We start from the raw sequence: 25,666 nt of genomic DNA on the forward strand, positions 1-25,666 counted from the left end.
AATTGGTGCTTCTATCCGGGCTGTGAAACTGTTTCAACACAACCAACAACAAACCGATTGTCCTGATTGCCTTTTGAAACCACACCCGCCAAAGCGCTCGAACCAAAGGCCAGCAACACCACACCCATGCATGTGGCAGAGGCCATAACTGATCGCTGTTTTCCCAAACAAACAACCGAACAAGCAAACAAACAGAAAAAAAAAGAAAAAAAAAAAACAAAACATTTCCACAGCAACCGAGTGTGTTGTTTCACTTGTGCGGCATTTCGGGTGCCAGGATCCCGCCGTCCAATCCGTTTCAAGAGGGCACTACGACCACGTCGCGCAACGCGGGTCGGAGCACGTGCGCAGCCCACCCAGAACACACACGGGCGCAATCCATCCTGGCGGCGAATGAGTCATTGACAACGGCAAATAAAATTGACACCCCTTTTAAGTGCGTCACATTGTCACCTAAGCCCGGAAGCGAATCTTGAATTGCGCCTCCGCCGCGCCCTCTTTCATCGCACTCCTGGTCCCTTTTATTTGTTGCTTGCTGCAAGCCTTTTGTTCCAAGTCTCAGACTTGCCTTTGTGGTCTCTGCGGAATACGTCTTGTTTGGACCAGTTTTTTTTTTCTCTATTTTTCTGTATTATTTTACTTTGTTTGTCTCTTTTTCGTAAGTCGTTTTGTTTCCAGTTAGACTCGCATTTTCCACCTACGCTCGAGTTAGAGAGTTTTTTTTTTTTCTCGTTGTTTTTTTTTTGGTCGGTTTTCGGTGTAGTTCGTGCTTCCCCTCTCGTTATCCAGCCACCTCTTGCTTTGTTGCTGCCTATAGACCCGCGGTACCGACAGCTCCATGCTTCTGACGCTTGCTGCTTCTCCAGCGACCTCGGAAAACGCAAGCGTTCAGACGGATGAGAATAGGGCTGAGTTCGTTTTTTTTTTTCCTTCTCTTTTGTGTGGATGTCCCAGGTCTGGTGTCTGTCTCTGCGCCCATCTGGTGCTTTTGAAGCCTCGCTGTGTCACGTACATTTGCCTATCGGTGGGCCTCTCTCTGTGGGCCTCCTGCACAGCGACAGCATCCCTTTTGGATTTTTGCCCCCTTTTTTTTTTCTTATATTTTGCATTGGACTTTCCATTGGATTTTTCGCTTTTTTTTTTTTTTTTGGTCTGCTATCGACGTTGCCTGCCGCTCGGTCATCGGCGCCGCCGCTGCTGCTGTGGTCTACCATTCCAGCCATCCTCAGCCGTCGCCCGTCGAGACCGAGCTTGCAGCAGCAGCGACGTGAGCGCAACGAAAACAACAGCAACAAATAATCATCATAATAATAATAATAATCATACGCCGAATAATAACAATAGAGACAAAAAAAAAAAAAAAAGAAAAAAAAAAGAAAAAAAAAAAAAAAAGAAGCAGCTCCGTTTTGCATTGCGTTTGACGCGCGCTTTTTGCTCGCCGTTGCTGCATCTTCATGTGGCTGCTCCCACTGCAGTCATCGTCGTGATGAGAGCACTACACCGTCCCAACGCCGAGATCTTGTTTTCAATGCCAGCAAGTTCAACTTCTGAACTTGGGTGACGGTCGATGTTTTGGCACAAAAAAAAAAAAAGAAAAAAAAAAAAGGCGGTTTTTTTTTTGTTTCGTCGCTTGTCGTTGGAAATCAGTCAGTCTCTCACTTTGCATTGTGTGTTTGTTGAAATAGCAGGTCTTTTTTTTTTCCTTGAGCTTTCCTCGACCTCCCCTCTCTCGTGTTCTCTCTCTCTTTCTCTATCTTTCTCTATCTTTCTCCTGTTTCAAGCGGTTTTTCCACTTTTTTTTTTTTTTTTTTTCAGTTTTCCCCTTCCCTTTTTTTCCTTTTCTTTTTTCTCTTTTTCTTCTGGCTTTTGTGAGTGGAGCGTAAGGTCACCACTTTTGCGCCACCGCCACCGCCACTTGCTTCGAGTCGGTGCATGCCTGCCGCAACCGAAGTCCATCCGGCCAGCGGCGGCCTGTCCGCACTACGACACACGCCTCCCGGGTCTCCTGCTGGCGGTCCTGCCTCGCTGTCGTCGTCCGTCTCGTCGGTAGCCTCGTCGTCGTCAGCGTCCAACATGCACAGCTCATCGTCACTCGCGTCCATGTCGAGCGCAACGTCGACCACCAGCTCCAACGCCAACTCGCGGCAGCAGCAGCAGCAGCAGCAGCAGCAGCAGCACGACCGGCAGGCAGAAAAGGCAGAAAAGGCAGAAAAGCGCGCTGCGAGCGGCCGCGACACTGTCCGAGAGTACCGCCATGCGCTCACCATGAGCAACACGATGCGCATGTCCAAGCAGCGCAAGACGCTGACCACGGACGCCGTGGCAGAGCTTCGAAGACGCGTCGAACAGTACAACTCGACGCGCGACGAGCCAAACTTTCATCTGCAGCTCGAAGAGACACAGTCCACCGTCCTGTTCTCGGGCATGGTCAAAATCACCAGCTACCTCACAGGCATGGAGGCGCGCACAACCATCATGCGCATCAACAATCGCGTCGTGACGCCGGACGTCATTTCGGCGCTCATGACCAAGTACCATCTGGACAAGTCGAACGATGTTGCCGACTATGAGCTGTTTGTGCACTCGCGCGGGCACGAATGCTCGCTTGTGCCGACCGAATTCCCCCTCGAAATCAAGCTGCTACTCGACACGGATCCCAGCTTCCCAGACAACAATGTCGAGTTTATCCTGCGGCAGTCCTCCAAGAGCGCAGACCTCTTGCTCAATCAGACCATCCAGAATCCGCTGTTCGAGCGTCGCGTCTCGATCGTTCCCGACAGCGGCATTCGACTCAAATCGGGCTACCTGAACAAGCGCTCCATGGCGCCCGGCACCACGCGCAACTGGAAGGTCTGCTACTTTGTCTTGTCGAACGACTCGCTCGCCTACTACAAGTCATCCAGCGACACGTCTCCGACCGCCGTCTATCACATTTCACAGCTCACCGACATTGAGTATGTCGAAGAGTCGCTCATCCGGCGAAAGTACTGCTTCCGCATGGCGTGCCCCTCGTACATTTTCTGCTGCGCCGTCGACGAAAAGTCGTGCCGCGACTGGGTGGAGCGCTTGCGGCAAGTCCGACAAATGTGGGACTTGCATCCCGAGCAGCAGCGCCACCTGCTCAACCAGCGCCGCCACTGGCGCTACGTGGGCCAATTGCCCGCCTCTGGCTCGAGCAGCTCCGCGACGCCAGCTCGCAACCGCTCAACCAGCACTGCCAAGCCGGCATTGACCAAGCCGGACAAGAGCCACAGCTCGTCCAACAGCCTTTCCGGCATCGCTGCGTTTGGCGTGTCCGACCCTAGTAACAGCAGCAGCAGCAGCAGCAACAGCAGCAGCAATAATAATAATGCTGGTGCTGCCTCTGCTGCCGCGGCTCATACTACAACGCCAGACAAGACGACCGCCGCAGCCGCAGCCGCAGCCCCTGCCGCATCGTCCTCTGCCGTCGAGCCATTTTCGTACAACAGCAGCACGTTTGGCTCTGGCTTCCCTGCGATTGGATTCATGTCACCCCAACTCTCCCGCTCGTCTTCTCTCTCGAACGTCAATGGCACGATGAACGGAACGGGCGCTGGCACTGCCGACACTGCCGCCGTCGACCACAAGGAGGTGGAGAGCGGATTGTTGAAACTCGGCCGATTCGTGCGGCGAGCCTCCCACCGATTGTCCCGCAAAAAGTCCGTCTCCGACTCGCACAACCACTCGTCCGCCGACGCTTCGGTCGCCACATCTGCCAGCGTCTCGGCCCCGACGACCCCGTCCGCTCCCAAGGAGGTCATCATCACGCCCGGCACGCCACCTCCCAAGCCCAAGCGGTCGCTGCGCAACTCGTTCCGACGCAAGAAGGCAAAGGACACTGCAGAGTCTGTCTTTAGCACCGTGGACTCGAGCACCAGCAAGACGTCTGGGGCGGCAACTCCCGCAACATCGTCCGTCTCCTCGGCCGCCACGATTGCCCCGGCTGACTTTGAGGCCATGTCGCCCGGCTTTTACGGGTCGATGATGGTTCACGACGTGCCCCAGCTCGAGTTTGACGCCTCTGGCATTGACTTTGAGGACGACGACTACTTTACCCGCTTTGTCAAGGGCGACGACACGAACGCGTGGGAGGGCATCACCATGGTCGAGCTGGGATGTTTTGTCGACTCGCTGATCGAGTCAGAGCACACCGCCATTCAAGCAGTTCGTGCGCGCTATGCGGCCCACAAGTTCTTGCTGTTGCACGCCATCGAGTCGCTGACGGAAGACGAGCAGGAGCTTGCCCAAGTTCGCGCTCAAATCGCCGCCGTGCAAGCAGAGTACCCCGACCATCCCGAGGGCGACACGCATGCCGTGACCACGCCGTCCAAGCGCACCATGTCCTCCAAATCGTCGTCCTCATCGTCGGTCGCGTTGCCCGCAAACTTTGTGACGGGCAACCACGTGCCGCCGACCCCGCGCGCCAGCAACGGAACGCACATTGCCAGCTCGAACGCGAGCTCTCTGGCTGGCACGCATCCGGGCAGCATATCCAGCATCAACAGCGTTGGTAGTGTTCATAGCGCTGCCAGCAACCAGAGCTCGTCTGCGAGCACCCACTCGGGTGATAATCGCTCCAACACGGCGCTGGCCAAGGCAGCCAACCGACTCTCCTGGTCGGGTGTGGCTGACGCGTCCTTGCAGGACTATGAGCTGAGCAACGCGCTCATGGCCCCTGCCAACACGGGCAACTTGAACGTCCCAGCCCCGCCCACGCTGAAGCGCTCCAAGTCGCTCACACGCAGCGAGCTCCGCAAGAGCAAGCGCGACAGTTCGCGCGCCCAAAAGGAGCTCGACAAGCGATTGCTGCAGATTGAGAAGGAAAAGAAGGAGCTCGAGAAGAGACAAAAAGATCTCGAGCGCCGTGAGCGCGACCTGCTTGTGGAGCAGGAGCGTGAACGCGATCGACAGCTCAAGAAGGCCATCAAGACGGGCCAAGTCGCGACCGAAATGCCCGCTCAAGACAACGCTCATCCCGACGGCGTCGAGCAAGAAGAAGAAGAGCCGCAAGGCATCTTTTCCAAGCTCGTTCGGCGGCGTTCGACGTTGCGGAAGAAGCGCAATATTGACGAAGTTCCGACGCCGTCCTAAATCTAGCTTCTTTTTTCTTCTTCTTCTTCTTCTTCTTTCGGTTTTGCCATTCCTTTGGCGGCCATCCATTCTCGCATCCGCCTGTTTTAGACTCGTTTCCACATTCTCTCGTCGATAATTCTTAGTTTTGACGTCGTGTCGGGCGTTCGTTCGTCCGACTTGACGTCGTGTTATTTCAAATATCCCCCCCCTCTAACTCTCGTCCCGTCTCCGAGCTCGATTTTTCTGTGTGTATCTGTGTTGTGTCTTTTTTGCGTCTGTTTGCTTCCATTGCTAGACTTTTGGGGCATTGCCGACCCCTCGTCTTTTGTGCAGTTTGCTTCGTTGTCATCCTATCAAACGCTGTGTGCTCGTAAATGGTTTTTTTTCTTTTGTTGTTCATGTGCTTCGGCCTCGGTGGCGTTTACTGGTACAAGTTGACGCAAAAATACAAAGGAAAGAGGGTTGGTTGGCGGACTATCGGTTCGAAGCAGCTCCACGTTTTTTGGCTGCTTTCAAGGCCGCCTCTGCACGTTCGAGTTCAAGTTCTCGGCGGTCCTCCTCGCGTGCAATCCGGTCACTGGTGGTGAGCAAAGCACAGGCAGCGCAAAGTCAGGAAGCTGTAAAAAGGCAAAAAGATTGGTTTGATTTGCGTGAACAAACCTGATGGCTTCTTCGCGTGCCATTTCCTCGACAGTTGCCTCCATATCGTCGTCCGACGAGGAATAGTCATCAATGTCACTGTGTGTTCAGTCAAAGTGAAGTGAGGCAAGCAAGACAAATCATCACGAATCGTTTTCCAAAAAAAAAAAAAAATCGAAATCTGCGACCTACTCGTCATCGTCTGCGTAGCCGCCGTAGCGTTCGCGGTAGAGTGCAGCCATGGCAGGTGACATGTGACTTGTGTCGTCATCAATAAAGTCGTCCAGAGAGTTTGAGCGTTTGAGTGTTGGGCGTTGCTTCGGGGCGCTTGCAGACGCGAGACGCGGCTTCAATCCGGACGATCTGCTGGCGTCCGCAATTGAAGTGCCGGATTTGTGTGGAGGCTTCGTCACTGCCGATAATGGCCGTTGTGGCGGCAGCATTGGCTTTGTCGACGCAACCTGCTTTGGCGCAAGTGTTGCAGCGGAGGCCAGTTTGCCACCCGATGGCGCCCCCTTTGCTGGATGTGACGGCTGTGATGCGCCACGAGTTGCTGTCGAGTTTGATGGTGGTTTTCCATTTGTGGGAGCTGGTCGGGCACTTGAAGCGTTGACTTTTGGGGCTGCGGGGGGTGTCTGGCGGTCGTGACTTGACGCCGAGGATTTGGCGGCCAACTGTTGCTTGTTGGACCTTGGTGGGATTGCAGATCGAGCAGCAGCAGCAGCAGCAGCAGGCTTGGCCATGCTATTCGGTCGCTTGAAGGACGACGATGATGACGACGGCGATGATCTGGATGGCTCTTTGGGCTTGACTGGCTGCTGTGCAGCGCTTGGCGGTGGATTGGTGTGGAGCTGTGCTACCTGGGCCATCATTTCGGCAAATGACAGCGGCTTGGCTGCCTGCTGCTTTGGTGCAGCGACAGCTGGAGCCAAACCGCCAGCCGTTTTCGTCTTCGTTTGGGACTGACTCTCACTCTCGAGCCGTGCCCGCTTGCGATCGCCACCGCTTCCGCTACTGGAGCCTGCTTCCTGCAGATTCCGACGCTGGGGTCGCGATTCGGCCTGCGCTTGAGCCTGAGCCTGCGCGTGAGCTTGTTCTTGATGAGCGACTTGTCGCTCAGCAGCTTGTTTCGCAGCGCGCGTCTCTGCTGCGATGCGCGCCTGGACCATTGCAGCTGCGCGCTGAGCCTCATCCCTGGCACGGGCCTCAATGTCTGCTTGGACCTGGAGCTCCTTTGCGCGCTGCTGCGACTCGAACTGCAAGAAATCAACAAACCAAAAAAAGAAGTTAGCTCGGATTTTCTCAGCCAGATGTTGCTCAGAATTGAAACAAAACAAAAAGATGAGCGCAAACCTCGAGTTCGCGTCGCTGCTGCTGGCGACTTGCGGCTTCCAGAATATCGCGAAAGCTCATTGAAAATCGAGGTTAAAGAAAGACGCGTTGAGACCAAAAGTTCTGAGAAACAGAATTGGACTGAGCTTTGGTCAGAAAGAGTCGTGCTCTTTTAAATTGGATTTACTATAATTCTAGAAGAATGCAAGAGTTGAATTGTGCTCGAGGTGCGTGAGCGAATGTTCTCAGATTCACAACGAGCAAGCAACGAGATTGAACTGTCACTTCTGAGACTGGTTGACTCGATCGATTCTCAGCAGCCGTGCTTTTATTGCATGTCGAAGCGAAAAAATGCTCGGACAGACAGACAGCGCTTCGAACGAGACCAAGTCGGCCTTTTCTTCGTTCCAGCTCAAAGTTTGAAATCTTTGAAATCTGCAGTACAGTACATTTTGATACCGTATTCTACTGGTATCTACTAATACTCCATTCAGTCATTTTCTTCTTCTTTTTTCTTGCTTACAATCATGGTCATGCGCATTGCTGCTGCTGCTGCTACTGCGCTGCTGGTCACCATTGCGCTGTCCAGCCAGCTCGCCTTTGCTGCCCCGCTCGTCCGCGACCGCAGCACTCCCTGCCGCGCCCTCGCTCTTGCTGGCGGTGCGTCCCCCACTCACTCTCTCTGTCTCTCCCTCTATGTCTCTCTCTCTCTCTCTTCCATTACAATCTGTCTCTCTCCTTCACTTTTCAATGCTTTTCAATGCTTTTCAATACGAAACTCGCAATTTCGTTCGGCTGATTTCGGGTTTTTGGGTTTTTGATAATTTTAAACCGCTTTTTTTTTTCATTTGCTGTTCCTTTTCGTCTCATTCGTCAAAGTGGGCGACTTGAGTGAGACAAGCGAAAAGAAGGACAGACAAGCGAAAGACAGACAGCGAAAGAGAGAGAGAGAGAGAGCGAAAGAGAAAGAGAGCGAGTTGCACAGTTCGCATTCAAAAATAACAAAAAAAAATAAAAAAAAATAAAAATAAAAAAATCAAATAAAATAAATTGTATTTAGTTTGTATTGAGTTTGCGGCTTGCACAACCCATTTTATTCCAATCACTAACTCACTGAATTTAACTGAATGCTTTTCTTCCATTGCATCGCTTTTGTTTCTTTGGTTTTTTGGTTTTTTTTTGCTTGTTTTTTGACTTGACAAGGCGGCGACCGTGGCGCGTACCAGGCGGGCGTCTTCCAGGCGTTTGTCGAGAATGCTCCCGACCAGGTGACTTACGACGTTGTCACTGGAATCAGGTAAACATGGCCAATGGGTTTTCTGTTTGTACTTTAATGCATTTAAAAGAACAAATACTTATACTTGTTTGCTATCGTGTGAATATCTACTTTTGTTCTTGTGATCCGACTTGTTCCCCTCGTTTTCATCTTGTTTCATTCCTTGCCTCTGTGGCCATTCTGCTCCGTGCATTGATCGAAACCAACACGACCGCGTCTTCCGCTTTTGACACAGTGCCGGGTGAGTCCGTTCCGTCTTTTGTTTGTGTTTTTGCCTTTTTTTGATTCAATTTTTCGGCTTCCGAAAAGCAAGAAAAGCAAGATCGGATGGTTTGGTCAAATGATCAAAACACTCTTTGACACAAAACAACAGCCAAAAAACACGAAGAAGAAGAAGAAAAGGAACGTTTGATGCTGGAATTGGGATTATTGACTTGTGTTTGTTTTTGACTCTTGTTCCATCACTTTCAGCTCCATCAACACGGCTGCTCTGTGCATGTACAAGGTACGAAAGACACGACACAAACATGCTCATGAGAATTCGTGCTGAAACTCACACTTTTTGACGCTGTTTTTTGGTTGTTGTTTTTTGGATTCGTTTGGGTTGAAACAGCAAGGCGATGAGAAGGTAAGAAACAACTCCTGCATGCTTCGCATCCTTGCTCGCAAGAAAAAAAACACGAACGCTCATCCCGTTTACGACGCGTCTCGCACACACAGGCTGCTCTCGATTTCGTCTTGGGCGAATGGCTTTCCATCGTCGCCTCGGACATTTACAAGAACTGGCCGCTTGGCATTGCGGAAGGCTTTGCCGTCAAGTCTGGGCTTTTCAGCACGGCTCCGCTCGATGCCTACCTGCACTCCAAGGTCAACGTCACTGAAACGCTTGCCAGCGGCCGCAAGTGCGTGGTCGGCGCTACTTCTCTGACCCGTGACGCCTACACCCAATTCGACTCGACCAACGCCAACTGGCTGACTGCTCTCCGTGCCTCCAGCGCTGTCCCCGGCGTGTTTGAGGCCGTGACCATTGGCGACGAGACGTTTGTTGACGGGTACGACTTGGTCATTATTGGGATCTTTTTTTTTTTGTTTCGAAAGTTGCTGAATTACCCCTTTTGTTTTGTTTGTCTGCCCGCCTTTTTTTTTTCCCTTTTCAACTCACGCTTCACAGCGGTGCCGAGTACATGACCCCTGTTTCTGACGCCCTCGCCAAGTGCGCCGAGGTCTCGGACAACCTCTCCATCGATGTCATTCTGTGCATTGGCCTGCAGCTGCCCGACGCCAACCACACTTGGATTACGCCCGAGGTCTTTTTGCGCACCGCCACCCTCGAGGCCCAGAACATTTTGATGAAGAATGCTCAAAGCGCCTCGGTCGCCTTCCCCAACGCCAAGATCCGCCTGGTCTTCCCGAGCAAGGTTCTTCCTGGCTACTTCCTGACCTTCAAGCCCGAGTATGCTGAGGAGGTGAGTTTGGTCGTTTGGGTGGATAGAGCAGAGAGTTGGAGTCAACTTTGGGACGTTACTACCCGATCAAGAAGAAACTGCAACGTACTCACTGTTTACTGCGCGTTTTGTAGATGATCAAGGTCGGCTACACCGACGGCATCAATGCCCTCAAGGCTGATGGCACCCTGCCCGAGGGCTTTGAGGCTGTCGAGCTTGACCTGTCTCGCTTCCGCAAGTGAGCAAGTGCTGCATAGTTGACCGACTGTCGATAGCGGGAAGGTGGCTCCCTTCCTCTTCCGTTTTCTCATTGTTATATTGCTCGTGTGAATTTGTAATGCATGGTTTCAATGCGAAAACTTGTGCATGCATATTTGGCGTTCTTTTTCTGATTGTTTTTTTTTTCTTTTTTCGGAGTGATTCAAAGGCCATCGAATGGAAGTGCTTGACGCTAGCACGACGAACAGGTGCTATGACATCCACTTGAGGCAACTGAGAGTTGGAAAGTACAAATATACGACAAAAACCAACGGAACAAAACGAAAGTCATCGCAACAAAACCGACATACCGTGTTTCTTTGTGCATGTTCATACACTTTTGACTACAATACCGCGCCCCACATGGAACGCACGAGTAACATGCGTGAAAGCCGCAGACGGCGCAAATTTTGCGGTCGGGCAACTGTGATGGAGGCGCTGCGGCTGATACATACGTCGGGACGTCTCCGTCCTGTTGCTGTAGTATTCCCTGCAACGTCATTTGGCAAAAATGCATTGCTTGTGAGACAAGAGAAGAATATGTGTTTGGAACGATTTCTCAAACGTGACAAGCAGCTGTGTACCGATTCTTCAAGCAGAACAGCAAACGCTTTGCGAGGTCGGAACTTGTGCAAGCCTTTCCGCCGTCTCTTGTTTTGTGTTGCATTGGCTGCCATTGTGACAAAAAAATGTGTGACGAGTGAGTATGCGCGTTTTGGACTCGTCCGAGTAAGTTTTGTTGCTCTGGCCATTGCTAGTTGTTCAACCACCCGATCCGATTGCTCCAGTCAAGCAGACCCGACCAGCCAGAAATTCAACATTAAATCGAAGAGCTCCAACAATATCAGATCGAACGAAAAGCTCGTTGGCGGTCGTACCATCGTCGCCGGCGAGGGCGGCCTTGGCGGCGAGTGCGGCCGCGGTCGGCGCCTCGTCCTGCAGCAAGTGCGGCTGGTCTTGGAAGTTGTCGCTCTCGAGCGTCTCCAGCTGGCGACGCTGTCTTCGTTGGCGGGTCTGCTCGTCCATGACGCGACGCGGCGCAGTCACTCCATTGGCACTCGCGGCCGCAGAGCGAGCTAAAGACAATCCAAATCCCCCAAAGTGTGCACAACATGCATGGTGAGTCTCGGAAAGATTGGCAAAGCAAACTGTGGTTGTGTGGATCGTACACTCCATTCGGGAGGAGGATGAACAGAGATGTGTTTATGTGAATATGGACTGAGACGCTTCCTAATCGAGCTGTTCTGAGATAACTATCAAATGGTCAGGGGGGCTGCAAGCCGCATTCAATGAAATCCATGGTAGTGGCATGGCGGAAGAGGCGTTGAAATGGTGAGAATTCCCCAACGCGGCGACTTTTTTGCGATTATTGGCGGGAATTCCCGCCTGCTCGCTTCTGCTCCATAGAAGCATCAAACGAGAGCAGGTATGACACAAGATCAACGGCAAAAAAAAAATCAAACGACAGTGGAGTACGAATGAGTCAACAAGGTTGTTTGGAAAGTACAAGAATACAGGATTCACAACTCCGCAAGGGCTCCGCTCTGAAGAAAGCGGATGACCCCGGTTCGAATGGCCTCGTCATCAAGTCCAAGTGCGGGGATGGGGTGGAAGGGGCGGGTGCCAACGTTGAGCTTGATGCGGCATCCATGGCACAAGGGTCGGAATCCCTGTTTCGGCGACCAGGGATATTCGGCTAGCATCAGAAAAAGTACCAAAAAACACACGGGTGAAATGAGCACATCTTTGTTTCAAACACGCAGCAACGTCCAACCTCCGTCTATGTTACCGAGAATTGCGCCATTCACGCAAAGCAGCATGAGCGAGGCGCGAGCGATGTAAATCAGCCCGACGGTATCCTGCCCTGATAGAGCAGGCGGCGCAATGATCGGGTTGCCTTGACTGTCGGTCAACGGAATCACGCGCTCCAGTCGCGAAAACTGCTGGTGGGTTTCGAGCATGAAAATTCTCCATTCAAACACCAGCACCGGTTGACCAGGAGCAACGCAAAAGTTTGCGGCGCGCTCATCTGAGAGAGAGAGAGAGAGAGAGAGAGAGAGAGAGAGAGAGAGAGAGAGACAGAGACAGAGACAGAGACAGAGACATGCAGATGGAAGAAGGAGCACCGTGTTATACAGTGAGATCCCCCGAGATCCATCCTCACAGCGAGTCACCAGCTCGAATTCAGGCTTTACCTCGCGTCAAAACGAAGGTGCTCCACCTCGAAATACAGAGATGGTGATACTGAGATTCCTGCAAGACTAGGAGGGCACCAGCTGAGGTCCAGAGCCACAGGAGCAGATCTGGCATTGTTTGGCAAGAATCTGCCCACGTCAAACAAGGAGTGCGAGTGAGTCGGCAAGTCGAAACTTTAACGACACAAGCAACAAGCAACACGCAACGCTGGGCTCACCGCATTTCCGTCGGATTGAACACGACAGAGCAGCTCTCTCCACTGCACAGCGACACTGCCGGGTAAAGGTCGTCGGGCCGAATGGAGACGTTTGAAAAGGCGACGCCAATGTCCACGCCATCGAGCCAATAGCGAATGGTTCGGTTGCTCACACCCAGCAGACAGCTGACAACCTGTCCCGAATCCCATTGTGGGCCGTAGTTTTGCTTTGTTGGCGAACGCATGTCGTCGTCCGACGAAAACGACAAACCACAAAAACGACAACGACAAAAACAACAACAACGCCAAAACAAGAGTGAGTCAGAATTCAACAACCAGGAGGGAATGGGGAAACAAAATCAACCCAAACTGCAAGCAAACACAAGCAGTACCTTGAAATCCATGGAACCATGCCACAAAAACCGGCGCGCTCCGTCGTAGGCAAACGATTGAAAGTCATCGCCAACCCCCATGCCTTGAGTGGCATCAAAAATAACACACGACGCCTGAGAAAAGCCAATTTGAATGACGCCTCGCGAGCGCAGCACCACTTCAAAGTAAAAGTAGTCGTGCTCGCCCGAGTCCGACGGCAGAGAAGAGGAGGCCGACTGCGACGCTCCCTCTTGTTGCGCTTGCCACCGGATTCGCGGAAGGGTTGATGCTCGCTTGTGCGCGCCAACGCTGTGAAAGTCCATGGAATCGTTCAAGACCGTTTCATGATCGTCTGCCATCATCAGGATGGTCGTAGAATTCTTCATGGAGAGCTCATTCCAGGAAATCTTGCGACTGTCCTCGTGCCGCGGGGCAGTGGCCGGGTAGGCGCTCAGCCACGGGGCAACGGTTGTCAGTCTCGCCATGGAGATGGCCGCGCTCCGAGCATAGTCTGGCAGACTCATGGCCAGCTCATGAAACCGGTGACGCCCCGTCCATACATAGTGATACAGGCGGTTTGGTACTTCGGCATCGACAGCTGGCTCGATACTGCTGTATCCCAGCTGACGGCCTGTCGTCGGGGACTTCCACAACAGCGTGAGGAGGCGGGAAATGTGGAAATCCAGCACCAACTCGCTCGGCTTGAGCTCCTTGCCATGCTTGGGCGATGCGAGCGCCAGCAGCCACAAGGTAACGTCACAGCTCGAGCGCAAGACGTGGCGGCGCACTGCATCACCGTCTCGGCGCCAAAACGTGGGAATTTCGAACGACAGTGTGCGCACGTGCGAGTTGTCGAGAAACCACGCAATGTCCTGGCTGTTGGGCGGAGGCAACGGTGACACGTACTCGGGATTAACCTCGGACATGTCAAACATGTATAGTTCTTCATATCGTAAAGGAAGATACTCGAATTCTCCGGCGACGACGGGAGAGGTTGGTTGAGGAGCATCCGACTCCCACGCCGCGGGCATGCTGTCGAAATGTTGGTCTGGGACTGCGCTTGTTGGAGCAGTCTCGAGCGGTTGGGATGGCATTTCCATCGAGTCGTCCGATGAAACTGTTTGAGCGTCGGCCAGGGCAGGTGGAGCCGTGCTCTCGCTTGCGCTTGCTGATCCACTGGAGGCTAGACTGGTATTCGCACTCCCCTCTGCTGGACTGGGCGTGCATGCGCTGACAGTCGTGCTGTCCGGTGTTTCAACGCTGGCTGCACTCGAGTAAAAAGGCAAGTCTTCTGGATCCTCCGCAGCCCAGGAATCATTCGCAATGTTCGGTGGGTGGGGTGGCATTGGAATGGGACTGGGAACTGGCTGTTTGTAGGTCAAATCCACAGGGTAGCGACCATCAGACTTGACCAGCTGACGATAGTGCAGGTTGCCAAGAACGACGACAGCCGACGCCTTGAGGTCTGTCAGCAATGTCAGAACAGAGCTGATCACGAGTCGGGATGGCTGAGCAGCAGCAGCAGCAGCAGAAGTAGTAGTAGTAGTCGTCTGAGTGCCAGCCGGGGCTGGCGCCTGGCCTCCTGCTCCGTTCCGGCTGGTTGTGGTGGCTGGCAGCTGCTCGGAAGAGTACATCGAGTCGAGCGCAGAAGCTGGAAAAACATAGCTCGCAGCAGAAGCGTCTGACGCTCTGGAGCGGGAAACTGCAGCCGTCGAGATGTGCTCGAGGTACGAAACCACCTGGTCGTCAGCTAGATTCTGGCTAGTGCCCGCCGAGTACGCGTCGTTGACGCGCCAGGCATCTTCGGCCACGTCAGACCCGTCATCGGACTCGAGCTCATGGCGCTCTTGCATTTCATCATCCTTTGCTTGTTCTTGCGGTGTCTGAGGACGCGCCTCGGTCGAGTCATCGGCTGTCGTCGGGGTTGTAGAGCGCTCCGTTTTGCGAGCGGCTTGCTGCATGAGGGCATCGTGAAAAACGCCCAGATGTGGTTCGCACGCACGAAGAACGGGCTCGCACTCGCCGATGAGAAACAGCAAGCTGACCAAGGGATCAGTCATGCTTGGAATCATCATGTTCACGGCAAAAGGTTCGTTGGAAAGGGTCAAGAGCACCTTGAGGACGCCCAACAACGGATGGTACCACCGCTCGAGGAAGGCGACATAGTAAGCGTGCACGAGCCCCTCGGCACGAACAAATTCGCCAGCAGCCAGGTCGATCGTATTGCCGTGTTCATCAAGCTGAACACCAGCCCGAGAAACCGCGTACATGGAGGCGAACTTGACAAGTCGGCGCAGATGCAAGGCAGCCTCATCAATCAAGCTCGTAAAGTGGCTGAGGAGAGGGTGGTTGAACGCCGTTGCCACCTTGAGGCGCTGCAAGCGGACAAAGACTGCAAGAAAGTGCAAGTCTTCCACCACGCGCTTCGCCAGCCAGAGGCGGTGCGTCCAGGCCACCTGATCTTCGTTGAGAACAACACTGGGAGACACAGGCTCATCCAGTATGGCAATCGCGGATTCAAGTTGCCCTTGTGCCTCTTCTACAACGCTGAATGGAATGGGTGCGGCTTTGCGCTCAGACTCGAGCGTTGAGGACGAGACAACCGGAATTGCGCTGGAAGCATCGCCAGTGCAAATTTGAGAAATCCTCACAAACGCGAATCTCAGCTGCGATGCGGCGTCCATGTGGGCCTGCTCGTCAGGCACCTCTGTCGTCAACGGGCCGGTGGTGGTAGCGCGTGGGGCGTGGCGACTGGCGTCGGTCCGGGTGTTGGTCTGCTGGCTTGCCACATGCAACGAATTGTCCTCCAGCGCTGTGCCACGGAGTCCGTGGATGGAGTCGCGGCGTCGGAGACTCGCGCCAGCGGCTGTTGGACGCTCGGACGCGGCAGGTTGCGAAAACGTACCAGCAGCATCGGAATGATCATCAGTCACAGGCACATTCGCCGATGATGCAGCCCGCGGGTTACCATGTGATTCTGACGCGACAGTGCCCGTACGAGCCAAAGAACTCGCCCGCGAGCGTACCCGAGGCGATCGCTCCTGCCGTGGCATGATGACGCGCGAGTCACCCAAGCACTCTTCTGGCCGTACGTCACAGTTTTCACTTTCTGCGAGAAGAAAGTCCGTCCATCGACGCAATCTTGTGGAAACGAACTCGGCCATTTCAAACCCCTTGGTTGTGCCACGATTGACCCCAGCAGCGATGCCGCCTTCCTGCCCTTGTTCGAGCACCTGCATGTTGACTGCCAGGCGGCCCACGAGCTCGAGAAAAATGTGTCGATAGGCCACAGTCGTGACCATCATTTCGCCAGCATGGCTCAGGGCTAGAAAGGTCAAAGCGAGGGCCTTCCGCGTGTGAAACTTTAACGACTTGCGCCACAGCGCACACAAGATTGTCAGACCAGTCGAGTCCAGAATCGCTCGCTTCGCATGCGTCGATCGATCAGCGAGATGGAAGAGCGAGTCGGCGCAGAATTGGTGCACTTGCGGACTGGGAGAGAAGGAAAACTTCCAAATGGCAACAAGGACGCCACGCTTGAGCAGAGTGGGGTGCGAGCGAGGATCCGAAATGAACCGATTGAAAATGACAATCAAACTGTTGCGCAAAGGCTGATCTTGCGTGTCCGACAGCAAGACCAACTGCGAGACGATATCGGGGGTCGTTTGCGCAAGCACGGCTGCGATGCCCTCAGGTTCCGGTGAGCTCACGATAATGCGCAAAAGGGACACTGCCCAAAACACGCACTGCGTATCCGACGAGGACAGGCAGCTGGAGAGGCGTGGGAGCAGGTGCGCGTTCACTAAGGCCAAATGGAACGAGGTATCGTTGGCGCAGAGAAGGTTGAGAACCTGAAGAACAATCTTCTGCAGGGTAATGTCCGTGTTGCTGAGAACCTTGATCAGATTGCTTGCAAGCACGGTGGACTGCCGGCGGAAGAGGAAATCCGTGTTGTTTTCCTGCACAACGCGATACATTAGCACGGCAGCGGAGGCATACACCTCCTTTTCGTCGCTGCGGAGCGCCTGGAGCACAACATCAACAATGCCAAATCTGACGGCCCGCTGAGCATAGTGGCTGCCGACCGGGGACGACGTCAGCGTGCGGACGAGCAGCTGGAGCGCCAGTCGATGAATCCCCGTACACGCCGAATTTCCGCAGAGGTGCGCTATGCTAATGAGAGGGTCCAGCATGCCCATTTCCAGCAAAAGAGGGCAGTACACTTCGATGACGGCCACACGCTTTGTGACGGCAAGCGTCCAAAGAATGGACTCGCGCTCGCGCGTCTGGGTGATGCTGCGGTACAAGGCTGGAATCAAGCCAGCATTCACGGCTGCCTCCACATCGCGCTCATTGACCATGCAGTCAAACAGAGACACCATGCCAGCGCGGACGATGGATGAAGAGCAAATAAACTGCTTTCGCTCTGCAGACGATGAGGCTGCGTCCGGCCCGGTTGGCGGCGGTGATTGGGACGAGAGCCCCGGAAGGACGGATACCAGCGCATCAGTGCGCTGATCATGTTTGGCACGCTGATCTGCAAAGTCTCTGAGTCGGCGGAAGGTTGAAATCCACGTTGGTGCACTGGCAATTTCCGGCAAACTTTCCACCTCGGTGAGAGTTGCGTCGAGGTAGGTGACAAGAGCCTCGAGGAAGCCAGTCTGAACCATGGTCGCGCGGTTGTGCGAGATCTTTCCAAGAGCAAGAATGGTGGTGACGGCCTTCACCTTGGAGGTGAGACGTGTTCGCAAGCTCGTCAACTGGGGAGACTCGTCGCCTGTGGCGGAGGTTGCGTCAGAATCAGGCGCAAGCGTCATTGCTGGCAGTGATATCACTGCACGCAGCTTCTCCATCTCGGAAGGCGCTGCAAAGCGGCTGATGAAGACTGTCTGGGCCAGCCGCTGGAGGCGCAAGTTGGGCGACGACTTCCACAGCTGCATCAACGCACTCACAGGCAACGTTCGCGCAATTTCTGCCAGATTTTTCGCCGTCGCTGCGTCGAGCCGGTTGCCTGCATTTGTGCGCAATCCGCGCGTGCCATTATTGGTTGTGAGAGTGGTTGCTGCACCGGATGCAACAACGCGAGCGGCGTCGTTTCCGTCTCCCACCAACGCTGCTGTGGCGGTGTCGGCACTCGTATCCAAATCTTGCTCGTCGGTTTCTTGATGATCCTGGTCAATCCCATCGTCGTCGTCGTCATCGAAGGCTTCTTCTTCTTGCTCGGAATCATTGTCAGTATCAGTATCTCGAGCTTGATCGTCCCGCCACTCGTCGTCCTCGTCCTGAAACGCCGCCCCTTGGTGTTCTTGAGTTTCCTGAGCGTCGTCCTGCTCTTCTTCTTCTTCTTCTTCGTCTTCTTGGTCTTGATGATCTTGGTCCGCTGGCTGACGACCGTCGCCACCAACCATGGCGTTCAGCTCTCCACGCCGCTGCCGCTGCCGCCGCCGTCTCCGCGACTGTTCTCGTTGGCGTTGCTGCCGCTGTCTTCGTTGTCGTCGCGCGGCAATCCGGACGACTGCGATCGTGACCGTCGCCACGGTGGCTGCAATGAGGACGGGCCGAAGCTCAAGTCCAGCGCGACCCAGAAGCGCCCGCCACTGCCACCACCACCACGACGACGACGACGACGACGACGACGACGACGGCTGTGGGGTAACGAGCACTGGGTTGATTGATGCAGCAGGCGGAACGGCATCCGCGAGCCGCGGCGATGATGCGGACGACGGTGGCCGCGCAACTCCAGCCATCCAGCTTGTCTCGAAATCTGAGAACGGTGGGAATACCAAAAGGATGCAAGGATGGGAAAACTTGGAAATCCAACGAAAAAGGAGAAGTGAAAAATTAAAATAAGGAAGGGTTGCAAGTTTTTTGGGCTCCGACCATGGCTGGAGCGACAGGTTGCGACCAGACCCCGAGTTGGACAACTGATCTGCAGTGCTCAACGTCGACAGCGTACTGTACACTGTAATGGCCAGGTAGATCTAACCCGATTCATTGATTGATACAACAATGTGCAATGACAACTATCCAAAACGCACTCAAATCCACTGAAATACACTAACACTCTCATTTACAACCACCACAGGCAGGCAGCAGGGGGTAACGTAGCCGGCTGGACAGACTCGGCACTGGGTCCTGAATCGTGACGGCTTCAAGCCATGAAGGGCATCTTCGCATCGGCTTCAGGCTCGTCGGCAGGTGAACGAGTGTTCACCTGAGGAGGGCTTCTCGACATGATGTATGCACCTGCGGGGCTGCCCTCTTGAAGGTACGCATCAAGGTACGCAGCTACGGTGTCCGCTGGAGCACTTGCTAAAGTCGTGGGGGCAACCGTGCCTTGACCATAGTGCGCAGCGTTCGGATCGCTATTCAGAAAGGGTTCAACATCGAGCATGTCCGACAGCAGACGGCCTCCAAGCCACTCGCCTTCCGGCAAGGGAAGCAGATCTGCCATCACAGCCATAAGCTCGTGTTCGTCGATAGCGCCGTTGACGTCGTCAGGTTGTTCCGCGAGGCCGGCATTGCCGAAAGCAGCCATCAGCTCTTGTTCGACTTCAGGGTGCTCCTCGAGGCCGGCATTGCCGAAAGCATCTTGTTCGTCTTCAGGCTGTTCCTCGAGGCCGGCATTGCCGAAAGCCGCCATCAGCTCTTGTTCGACTTCGGGCTGTTCCTCGAGGCCGACAGCCTGTGCAGCCATCAGCTCTTGTTCGTCGTAAGGTTGTTCCTCGAGGCCAGCATTGCCGACAGCCGCCATCAGCTCTTGGTCGTCTTCAGGTTGCTCCTCGAGGCCAGCATTGCCGACAGCCTGTGCAGCCATCAGCTCTTGTTCGTCTTCAAGTTGTTCCTCGAGGCCGGCATTGCGGACAGCCTGGATGTCTCGAACCCAGAGCAGACTCAGCCCGCCCTGATGGATCAGGTATTTCACAAAGCGTTCATCGCTTGACTTGTACTTTTGCCAGCCGTTCTTGAGCATGAAACTCTTGCCCCAATGGCCCCCGATCGGAAAGCGTTCGATGGTGCTGCGACTGATGATGTAAATGTTGCCCCCTCGGACGTTTTGTTTTTGAATCCGGTTAAGGTGCACGAAGAAGATAATAAAGCGTATGCCATTGAGCACAGCATCGAACAAGCCTTGCACCCATTCTGTCGTCACCGGTGCATCGCCAACATTCAGAGAGCAATACGGAATGTTTTGTGCAACACGGCGGGGGATCGCGTTGTTGCGTGCAGCGTTTCGTGCAGCACGGCGGTTGAACTCTGCAGGAAGCAAGTAACAAACAGAAACAAACAAACAACAAACGAAAAAAAAAAAAAAAACAATTAACGCTCAATTGTCTGATTCATTTTGAAGGGGTTGGTTTTTTTAAATTTTATTTTATTTTATTTTCATGGTGGGTTGAGAGGTGTTGTCATTTTCATTATTTTCTTGGTGGGTTGAAAATGTTGTCATTTTAATTTCTTGAATTTAGCTGTGCAGCAACAAGCTCCCACTGCCTTTCGCCCTTTCTCCCCTCCCCCGAAAAAGCACACGCTGGATGCAGCACTCGGAGCAGCAGCTCTCAGCCTGGAGAGCACAAAGCAGAGGAGAAGAGTCTTCATAGGGGAGAGAAGAGCATGAAAGAAAGGAGCAGAAATAAAAAAAGGCCGCTTTTCTCCCTCGAGAGCAAAAAAATCCCGCCCGCTCCCCTTCCTGAGCACTGAAACACTCTGGAAACTGATGTGGTAAGATAGGGGTATCAAAATGAAGGGCGTGAAAGCGGGAGTAAGGTGCATGGGAAGGCGTTGTGCGAGGGCAAGCGAGCAGTGGGAGCGTACCCATGAAGGCAAAATACAATTGAAAAGTGGACTGACATGATGTCATAAACTGCTAGATCGATGGCGAATGATGAAGCACTTCATGAGTCGATTAACATGGCACGTAGCTTGGAGTTCAGCAAGCATCACTTGGCCGCGCTCCACACGAGCCAGCTTCTCGAGGCTCGAGGCTCGCGTGCGCACACAGTGCCATCATGTGGTGTTGTATGCGGCTCAAGTGAGTCGAAGCGATAGCTCTCGGGGGAACTGACAACTGGGAGGTAGGACAAGAGGGAACAGTAGAAAAATAATAAAAAAATAAATTCAAAAAACACCAGCGCTGAGGCGACCGTCTCTTGATGCCCGCCGCTGCTCCCTCCGGGTCGTCGCTGCACTGGTCATGCACATGTTCATGCTGTTACTTGCTTCTTGTCATCCAACGAGGCCGCCGCGTCCCCTGTACGCCAATGGCGCTTGTCGTTCCCAAGGCAGCAGCGATCGATTAGTTGGACGGCCGGCTTCGCGGACGCAGCTTTTGCCCTGGCGTCCGACCAGTCAGCACCGCCGAGAGTCCCACGTTTCTGTCGGCATCTGCCCTTCCTCCGAACGCGCGCGGGGGGGGGGTGAGTGGCTGGCGGCGCACAGGGCTCGAGTGCCCAACGCTCTGGACAGCCTTCATTTCATTGGTGGAATATTATTATTGAATATTATTATTTTATTCTGATTAATGTCACACAGCAAAACGAATCAATTCATGCGCCAATCAGTGTAAACAGCCCCCCACGGACGGTTGTGCCGATTTGTGCAGGATGATCAATTTGCGTTCGCCAATGTTTTAATGAAACACCGCCGTGTACTATTGCACTAAGATTCACTCAGAACAGTTTCAACGTTGGCAAGCTTGACGAGGACGCCATGTTGCTTTGGGGCGTCAAAGTATCGCACGTCGTTGATGCAGCCATCGTGGTATTTGGGACCTGCAAGTATTCAGAAAGCAGGACTCGGTGAGCAATCAAAAACCTCACTGTAGTATGCTCAATGCAGCTTGGACATTTGCTGTTCCCTACCTGGCTCATCGAGCTCCAGTCCGACAAAAGTTCCTGGACTCACGTGAATGTTGCCGACGTACCGCACTGTGCCCAACCGCGCGTCCCGAAGACGAACACGCATGCCAGACTTCAGTTGATTCGCCGCCAGGCTCGTCTGGACAGAATCGCGAGCTTGTGAGGGTCGAGCAGGGGAAGAGGCAGCGCTCGATAATCCTGCCCCTCCGTGCACGCGTTGGGCCATGCTCGGGATGTTGCGCCGAACAGGTGCTGTAGCTGGTGCGGCGTGACTTCCGGACAAGTGATCAGCCGCCGCGGTACTTCGAGAGACGCGACTTGCGGCATGGTGGTCGGGTGTCAACGCCGCGCGACTTGAAATAGGACTTGGATGAGAGTCGCTCGTGGCGCGAACTTGGGCAGAATGTCGAATAGGAGTTGCGGGATGTGCACCCGATGATGCCTCCCAGCGGGAACCCGACCGCCCTGTCGTTGCCGAAGGTTGCGAGTTGTTTCGTTTTGGCGTGGCTGGACTTGCAGAGTCGTCCAAGTCGATAAAGCTCTCCCCTATCCAAGCAACGTGTCGACAACAACGCCTGTCAGCACTCAATCAAGTGGGAATGTGGTTTTTGTATTTTGTGTCGTGCGCTCAGCACATGCGCCGAAATCTCACCTGCTTGGATCGTCTCCATCAACGAGGCTGGGATCAACGCGAACTCGGCTGAACGACGGACCCAGCCTGAATTTCGTTGCGCAAACTGAATGTGCCACGCGAGCAGCCGCTGCAAGGCTTCAGGCAGGGCCAGCCCGTTTTGGGTCGCGTTGAGACGCTGGGCCAACGTGTGGATGGCCAGCAGTCGACGACACGCAGTCTTTGCAGTTGTTGACAGCATAAACCGCTCAGCAAAGAGAACAAATGGCGACCGCTCGTCCTGAGTCGAGTCGAGGACGAGCTGACACAAGCACGGCATGGCCATGTGCCTGTCTTGATCTGCTAAAACCCAGTCACAAAAGCTGTCTTCCAGGCGTTTGAGGCAGGCGCTCCGCACAGCCTCAAGCGCTTTCAGCGAAGGTTTGGCCCATTGAACCTGAGGGTTGGCAGCAATCCCTCGCGTCGCTCGCAACAGCTCCGAGACGACGACTCGCGGCGACACCCCGCCCTGACGTGCAGCGACGCTCTTGTCCAAGTCAATCGCAAAATCGCTGTCCCCTAGGTCCTGCTGAGAGTTGACGGCAAGCAGCATAAACGGCTTGTTGTAAACAATCTCTCGCAGCGGCTCCTTCAAGTTCATGAACGATCTGAGCATCCAGACTCGGTCACAGTGCAATCCGAGCCAATCCATGCACCGGTCGGCCATTTCCGAACAAGCCGGAATTTCCGAGGTCGCATTGCACACGTTGATAACTTCGCTGACGCACTGCTTGACGAGGTATGGGCGAGAAGGCCAAACGACACGATTTCGCAAACATCAATCAGCTTCTTTGTGTTGGCTCCAACTCGAGAAAAACACGACTCGCAATCCCCAATCATGACAAAACAATCAAACAATGCATTGGTAACGCACCTGATCGGTGCATGGCACGTGGAAATTGTGGCAATGCTTTGACAGAAAATCTTCAACGCGACGAACGGTGGTGTGCAGTCCGAACGTGTCGGCTGCGGCTGCGAGAGCCAACGCATTTTCAGCAGACACTGAACAATTGCCGGCGTACATGGAGACTACAAGTTGCACGGCAATCTCGGGAGCGATGCCAGGCAATGCAAGCGTGCGAAGCGCCGCAGAGTCGGACGGCAGAGTCGACCACGCACCTGCAAGGATGGAATAAAAGTAGGGAGCTGCTCCTTGCAACACGACCTGATGAGCAAGAATGTGGGTGCCATCGTCGAGAGCTAGCGCGACATTGCCTTCTGGAACCGCCGGGGCTTGCGCCCCACTTTCTCGTGCTTCAAGCAAGCGTGCAATGCTGGCGGCGAGTGTCGAGCATGGCGAGAGTTGAACGGGAATATGCCGAATGAGGGAGAAGGACTGCGATGCATCGCTCTGGCGAGTCCATGTCGGTACTTGCAACACGAGCTCGGGACAGCGTTGAGGCTCCGGTGCCTGAGAAGACAGCAACAAGGAATCTGCTGCGCTGACGAGGTCTGGCATGCTGTAATGAATGCCCACTTGTCGGACTGCATGCAGGTCGTTGGATGATGGCCGCTCTTGATGTTTGCTGGCGGTCTTTGGCTCGAGAAGGCGATCGGTGTATAAAAATCTGCAATCGTGACAACAACCAGGGGCAATTTCACGAGAATGAGACAATGTAGAATAGAATGGGCGGGTTGACCAAAGATTGACACAAGGGAAGACGAGCTGCTCTTTGAGTCGTTGCTTTTGACAACTCTGATGTCAGTGGCTTACGTTCGAATCTGGCGCAAGATTTGTGTTTCAACGGATTCTGTTTCAAATGTCAATCAAACAGTGGAAACGAACAAGGAATGAGAGCAACGTCGCAGAGTCACGCCGGTCGGCATTGGAATTGTTGAAGTGTGTGCAGCAAATAGGAGGAGCCATCCGCCATCCGTGTGGCAAAGTGGTCATGGCGCAGGGGAGAGCGAACGAGAGAAGAGTCCAAACCTGGTCGAGTGGTGGATGGCGAGCTCGGCGACGACGCCAGCAGCAGCGACTGGACTCGGACTTCGTTGGGCGCTGTGAATGCATCGATGAACGCTTGCGACGCGCGCGCAGCAAGCACGGCGGCGTGGAACCGGACGCTGCTTGCCACAGGAACGGCTTGCCGGGGCTGAGCAACCAAGCGGACGATGCTGCTACGGCGCTGCCCTCTCTGTTGTTGTTGGTCTGGCTGGGTTGCACGGTGGCTATCATCAGCGTCATGACCATCATCGTCGTGTGGGATGAGCGCAGACAGACGCGCCACGAGCTCGTCAGCCGCACTGGCGTCAGCAATCCGGCGCAGTTCCCCTTCCGTCTGGCTGATGACGGGCATCCCGTTTGACAGCGTGTGGTCGGAATAAAAAAGAAAAAAAAACGGGCAATAGAGAAAACGACTGAGAGTTTTGGCAAGTAAGCTCATCGTCTTCCGGTGTTATTGTGGGCAGCAATCGCGATCATAACTGCCGTTCTTGCGAGTTCTTGGAGGACCTTTTTGCGTTGTGCAGGCGAAATACTAGAAGATCTGGAGATTGTATGATGCAGTATAACTGGCATGTCTGCCTGTCGCGGGAGGCGGGGTGGGGGTAGAGAAGGGCAATCGTACTGTAGCAAAGCGGTTTGTTCGTGAACCTATTGTAGATGCGACACCAGTCTTGCTGCACAACTCTCTGTATCGCAAAACATGGGCATTTGGGTGTCGTTCACACATGTTCGAGGCATTTCAACCACTTTGGCAAACCTCCCAAAGAGACACCAAACGGACATCTATCGTCGTGACAACCTCAGCCTCACTGGCACTTCGTTGGTTTGCTACCCCATGAAGTATGGCGCCCTCAGAAAGGGAAAGGAGCGCGACGAGCTCCAGGTGCTTGTCGGTTACGAGGCCAGAAGCGAGGATCTTACCAAGGTTGACAGCGACCTTCCGCCGATGATTGTGCGTTCCGAGTTCCCCTTGACCGAGGCGGACTGGATAAAGTTTGCCGAGCATCTTCCGGAATATCTGCACGAGGAGCGCGAGTCCTTTGCCGATTACTTTCTGTTCCAGTTTCGCTGAACGCTGGATGGCGGGAACAGTTTGCCGAGACACTTTTTTTTTTTTTTTTGGTTTCGTTTGTTGTTCACCGTTGTTCAACAAATACATTCTGGTCCTTCAACTTTGGAAGCATCCCCTCCAATACAGTGCCTTGGAGCATCACTCGTGTGAAAGCAGTTCAAGTACTTTTTAACTGGAGCAAACGACCCAACAGCCCCTGTAGATGTGTTCGATTGGATTGTTCGAGCAGCACCGTTTACTGTGCCATTGCACCCGAGGTCTTGGAGCACGGCGGTGCCTACTTTGAGGACTGCAATCTCAGTGCTGCCGC

General features: G+C 54.0%; 8 protein-coding genes across 8 annotated transcripts; 3 read left to right on the plus strand and 5 right to left on the minus strand.

Annotated features, from left to right (window-relative positions):
- Positions 1–1,932: 1,932 nt before the first annotated feature.
- CAOG_05573 (hypothetical protein) lies at positions 1,933–5,112 on the plus strand (the record flags this gene model as incomplete). The annotated part of the gene is made up of 1 exon (XM_004346196.2): positions 1,933–5,112. The coding sequence occupies one exon, from the start codon at positions 1,933–1,935 to the stop codon at positions 5,110–5,112; it is 3,180 nt and encodes a 1,059-aa protein (XP_004346246.2).
- A 456-nt stretch (positions 5,113–5,568) lies between these two features.
- CAOG_05574 (hypothetical protein) lies at positions 5,569–7,146 on the minus strand (the record flags this gene model as incomplete). The annotated part of the gene is made up of 4 exons (XM_004346197.2): positions 5,569–5,671; positions 5,755–5,832; positions 5,926–6,989; positions 7,087–7,146. The coding sequence occupies 4 exons, from the start codon at positions 7,144–7,146 to the stop codon at positions 5,569–5,571; spliced, it is 1,305 nt and encodes a 434-aa protein (XP_004346247.2).
- Positions 7,147–7,569: 423 nt separating this feature from the next.
- CAOG_05575 (hypothetical protein) lies at positions 7,570–10,157 on the plus strand. Its single transcript, XM_004346198.2, has 8 exons — positions 7,570–7,725; positions 8,269–8,362; positions 8,577–8,582; positions 8,813–8,846; positions 8,955–8,969; positions 9,062–9,393; positions 9,513–9,807; positions 9,921–10,157. Exons 1-8 carry the CDS (start codon positions 7,593–7,595, stop codon positions 10,026–10,028), a joined length of 1,017 nt encoding a protein of 338 aa, XP_004346248.1. The 5' UTR covers positions 7,570–7,592; the 3' UTR covers positions 10,029–10,157.
- CAOG_05576 (hypothetical protein) lies at positions 10,088–11,309 on the minus strand. The gene is made up of 5 exons (XM_004346199.2): positions 11,214–11,309; positions 10,923–11,120; positions 10,629–10,714; positions 10,356–10,534; positions 10,088–10,278 (listed from the first exon to the last, which is right to left on the minus strand). The coding sequence occupies exons 1-5, from the start codon at positions 11,218–11,220 to the stop codon at positions 10,257–10,259; spliced, it is 492 nt and encodes a 163-aa protein (XP_004346249.1). The 5' UTR covers positions 11,221–11,309; the 3' UTR covers positions 10,088–10,256.
- A 208-nt stretch (positions 11,310–11,517) lies between these two features.
- On the minus strand, positions 11,518–18,627 carry CAOG_05577 (hypothetical protein). Its single transcript, XM_004346200.2, has 5 exons — positions 12,829–18,627; positions 12,458–12,630; positions 12,290–12,368; positions 11,834–12,068; positions 11,518–11,740 (listed from the first exon to the last, which is right to left on the minus strand). The coding sequence occupies exons 1-5, from the start codon at positions 18,553–18,555 to the stop codon at positions 11,565–11,567; spliced, it is 6,390 nt and encodes a 2,129-aa protein (XP_004346250.2). The 5' UTR covers positions 18,556–18,627; the 3' UTR covers positions 11,518–11,564.
- Positions 18,628–18,959: 332 nt separating this feature from the next.
- On the minus strand, positions 18,960–20,152 carry CAOG_05578 (hypothetical protein; the record flags this gene model as incomplete). The annotated part of the gene is made up of 2 exons (XM_004346201.1): positions 18,960–20,065; positions 20,134–20,152. 2 exons carry the CDS (start codon positions 20,150–20,152, stop codon positions 18,960–18,962), a joined length of 1,125 nt encoding a protein of 374 aa, XP_004346251.1.
- A 1,157-nt stretch (positions 20,153–21,309) lies between these two features.
- CAOG_05579 (hypothetical protein) lies at positions 21,310–24,678 on the minus strand. Its single transcript, XM_004346202.2, has 6 exons — positions 24,267–24,678; positions 24,051–24,087; positions 23,211–23,904; positions 22,319–23,063; positions 21,670–22,212; positions 21,310–21,579 (listed from the first exon to the last, which is right to left on the minus strand). The coding sequence occupies exons 1-6, from the start codon at positions 24,634–24,636 to the stop codon at positions 21,467–21,469; spliced, it is 2,502 nt and encodes an 833-aa protein (XP_004346252.1). The 5' UTR covers positions 24,637–24,678; the 3' UTR covers positions 21,310–21,466.
- A 306-nt stretch (positions 24,679–24,984) lies between these two features.
- CAOG_05580 (hypothetical protein) lies at positions 24,985–25,356 on the plus strand (the record flags this gene model as incomplete). The annotated part of the gene is made up of 1 exon (XM_004346203.1): positions 24,985–25,356. The coding sequence occupies one exon, from the start codon at positions 24,985–24,987 to the stop codon at positions 25,354–25,356; it is 372 nt and encodes a 123-aa protein (XP_004346253.1).
- Positions 25,357–25,666: the final 310 nt, after the last annotated feature.

Source organism: Capsaspora owczarzaki (assembly GCF_000151315.2).
Source record: "Capsaspora owczarzaki ATCC 30864 unplaced genomic scaffold supercont2.9, whole genome shotgun sequence".
NCBI lineage: Eukaryota > Filasterea > Ministeriida > Capsasporidae > Capsaspora > Capsaspora owczarzaki.

What these genes read in the sequence shown, in the direction of transcription:
- CAOG_05576 (XM_004346199.2), bottom strand. An exon ending in CTGTTCTGCTTGAAGAATCG is followed by an intron (nt 10,535 to 10,628) that starts GTACACAGCTGC and finishes ATGACGTTGCAG; the next exon opens with GGAATACTACAGCAACAGGA. An exon ending in AACATGCACAAAGAAACACG is followed by an intron (nt 10,279 to 10,355) that starts GTATGTCGGTTT and finishes TCCAACTCTCAG; the next exon opens with TTGCCTCAAGTGGATGTCAT.
- CAOG_05577 (XM_004346200.2), bottom strand. Translation starts at nt 18,555, where the DNA reads ATGGCTGGAGTTGCGCGGCCACCGTCGTCCGCATCATCGCCGCGGCTC. An exon ending in CTAGTCTTGCAGGAATCTCA is followed by an intron (nt 12,069 to 12,289) that starts GTATCACCATCT and finishes CTCTCAGATGAG; the next exon opens with CGCGCCGCAAACTTTTGCGT. An exon ending in CGTGAATGGCGCAATTCTCG is followed by an intron (nt 11,741 to 11,833) that starts GTAACATAGACG and finishes TTCTGATGCTAG; the next exon opens with CCGAATATCCCTGGTCGCCG.
- CAOG_05575 (XM_004346198.2), top strand. Translation starts at nt 7,593, where the DNA reads ATGGTCATGCGCATTGCTGCTGCTGCTGCTACTGCGCTGCTGGTCACC. An exon ending in CGCCCTCGCTCTTGCTGGCG is followed by an intron (nt 7,726 to 8,268) that starts GTGCGTCCCCCA and finishes TGACTTGACAAG; the next exon opens with GCGGCGACCGTGGCGCGTAC. An exon ending in GACGAGACGTTTGTTGACGG is followed by an intron (nt 9,394 to 9,512) that starts GTACGACTTGGT and finishes CACGCTTCACAG; the next exon opens with CGGTGCCGAGTACATGACCC.
- CAOG_05579 (XM_004346202.2), bottom strand. Translation starts at nt 24,636, where the DNA reads ATGCCCGTCATCAGCCAGACGGAAGGGGAACTGCGCCGGATTGCTGAC. An exon ending in ATCTTGCGCCAGATTCGAAC is followed by an intron (nt 23,905 to 24,050) that starts GTAAGCCACTGA and finishes TCACGATTGCAG; the next exon opens with ATTTTTATACACCGATCGCC. An exon ending in GATGGAGACGATCCAAGCAG is followed by an intron (nt 22,213 to 22,318) that starts GTGAGATTTCGG and finishes TTGCTTGGATAG; the next exon opens with GGGAGAGCTTTATCGACTTG.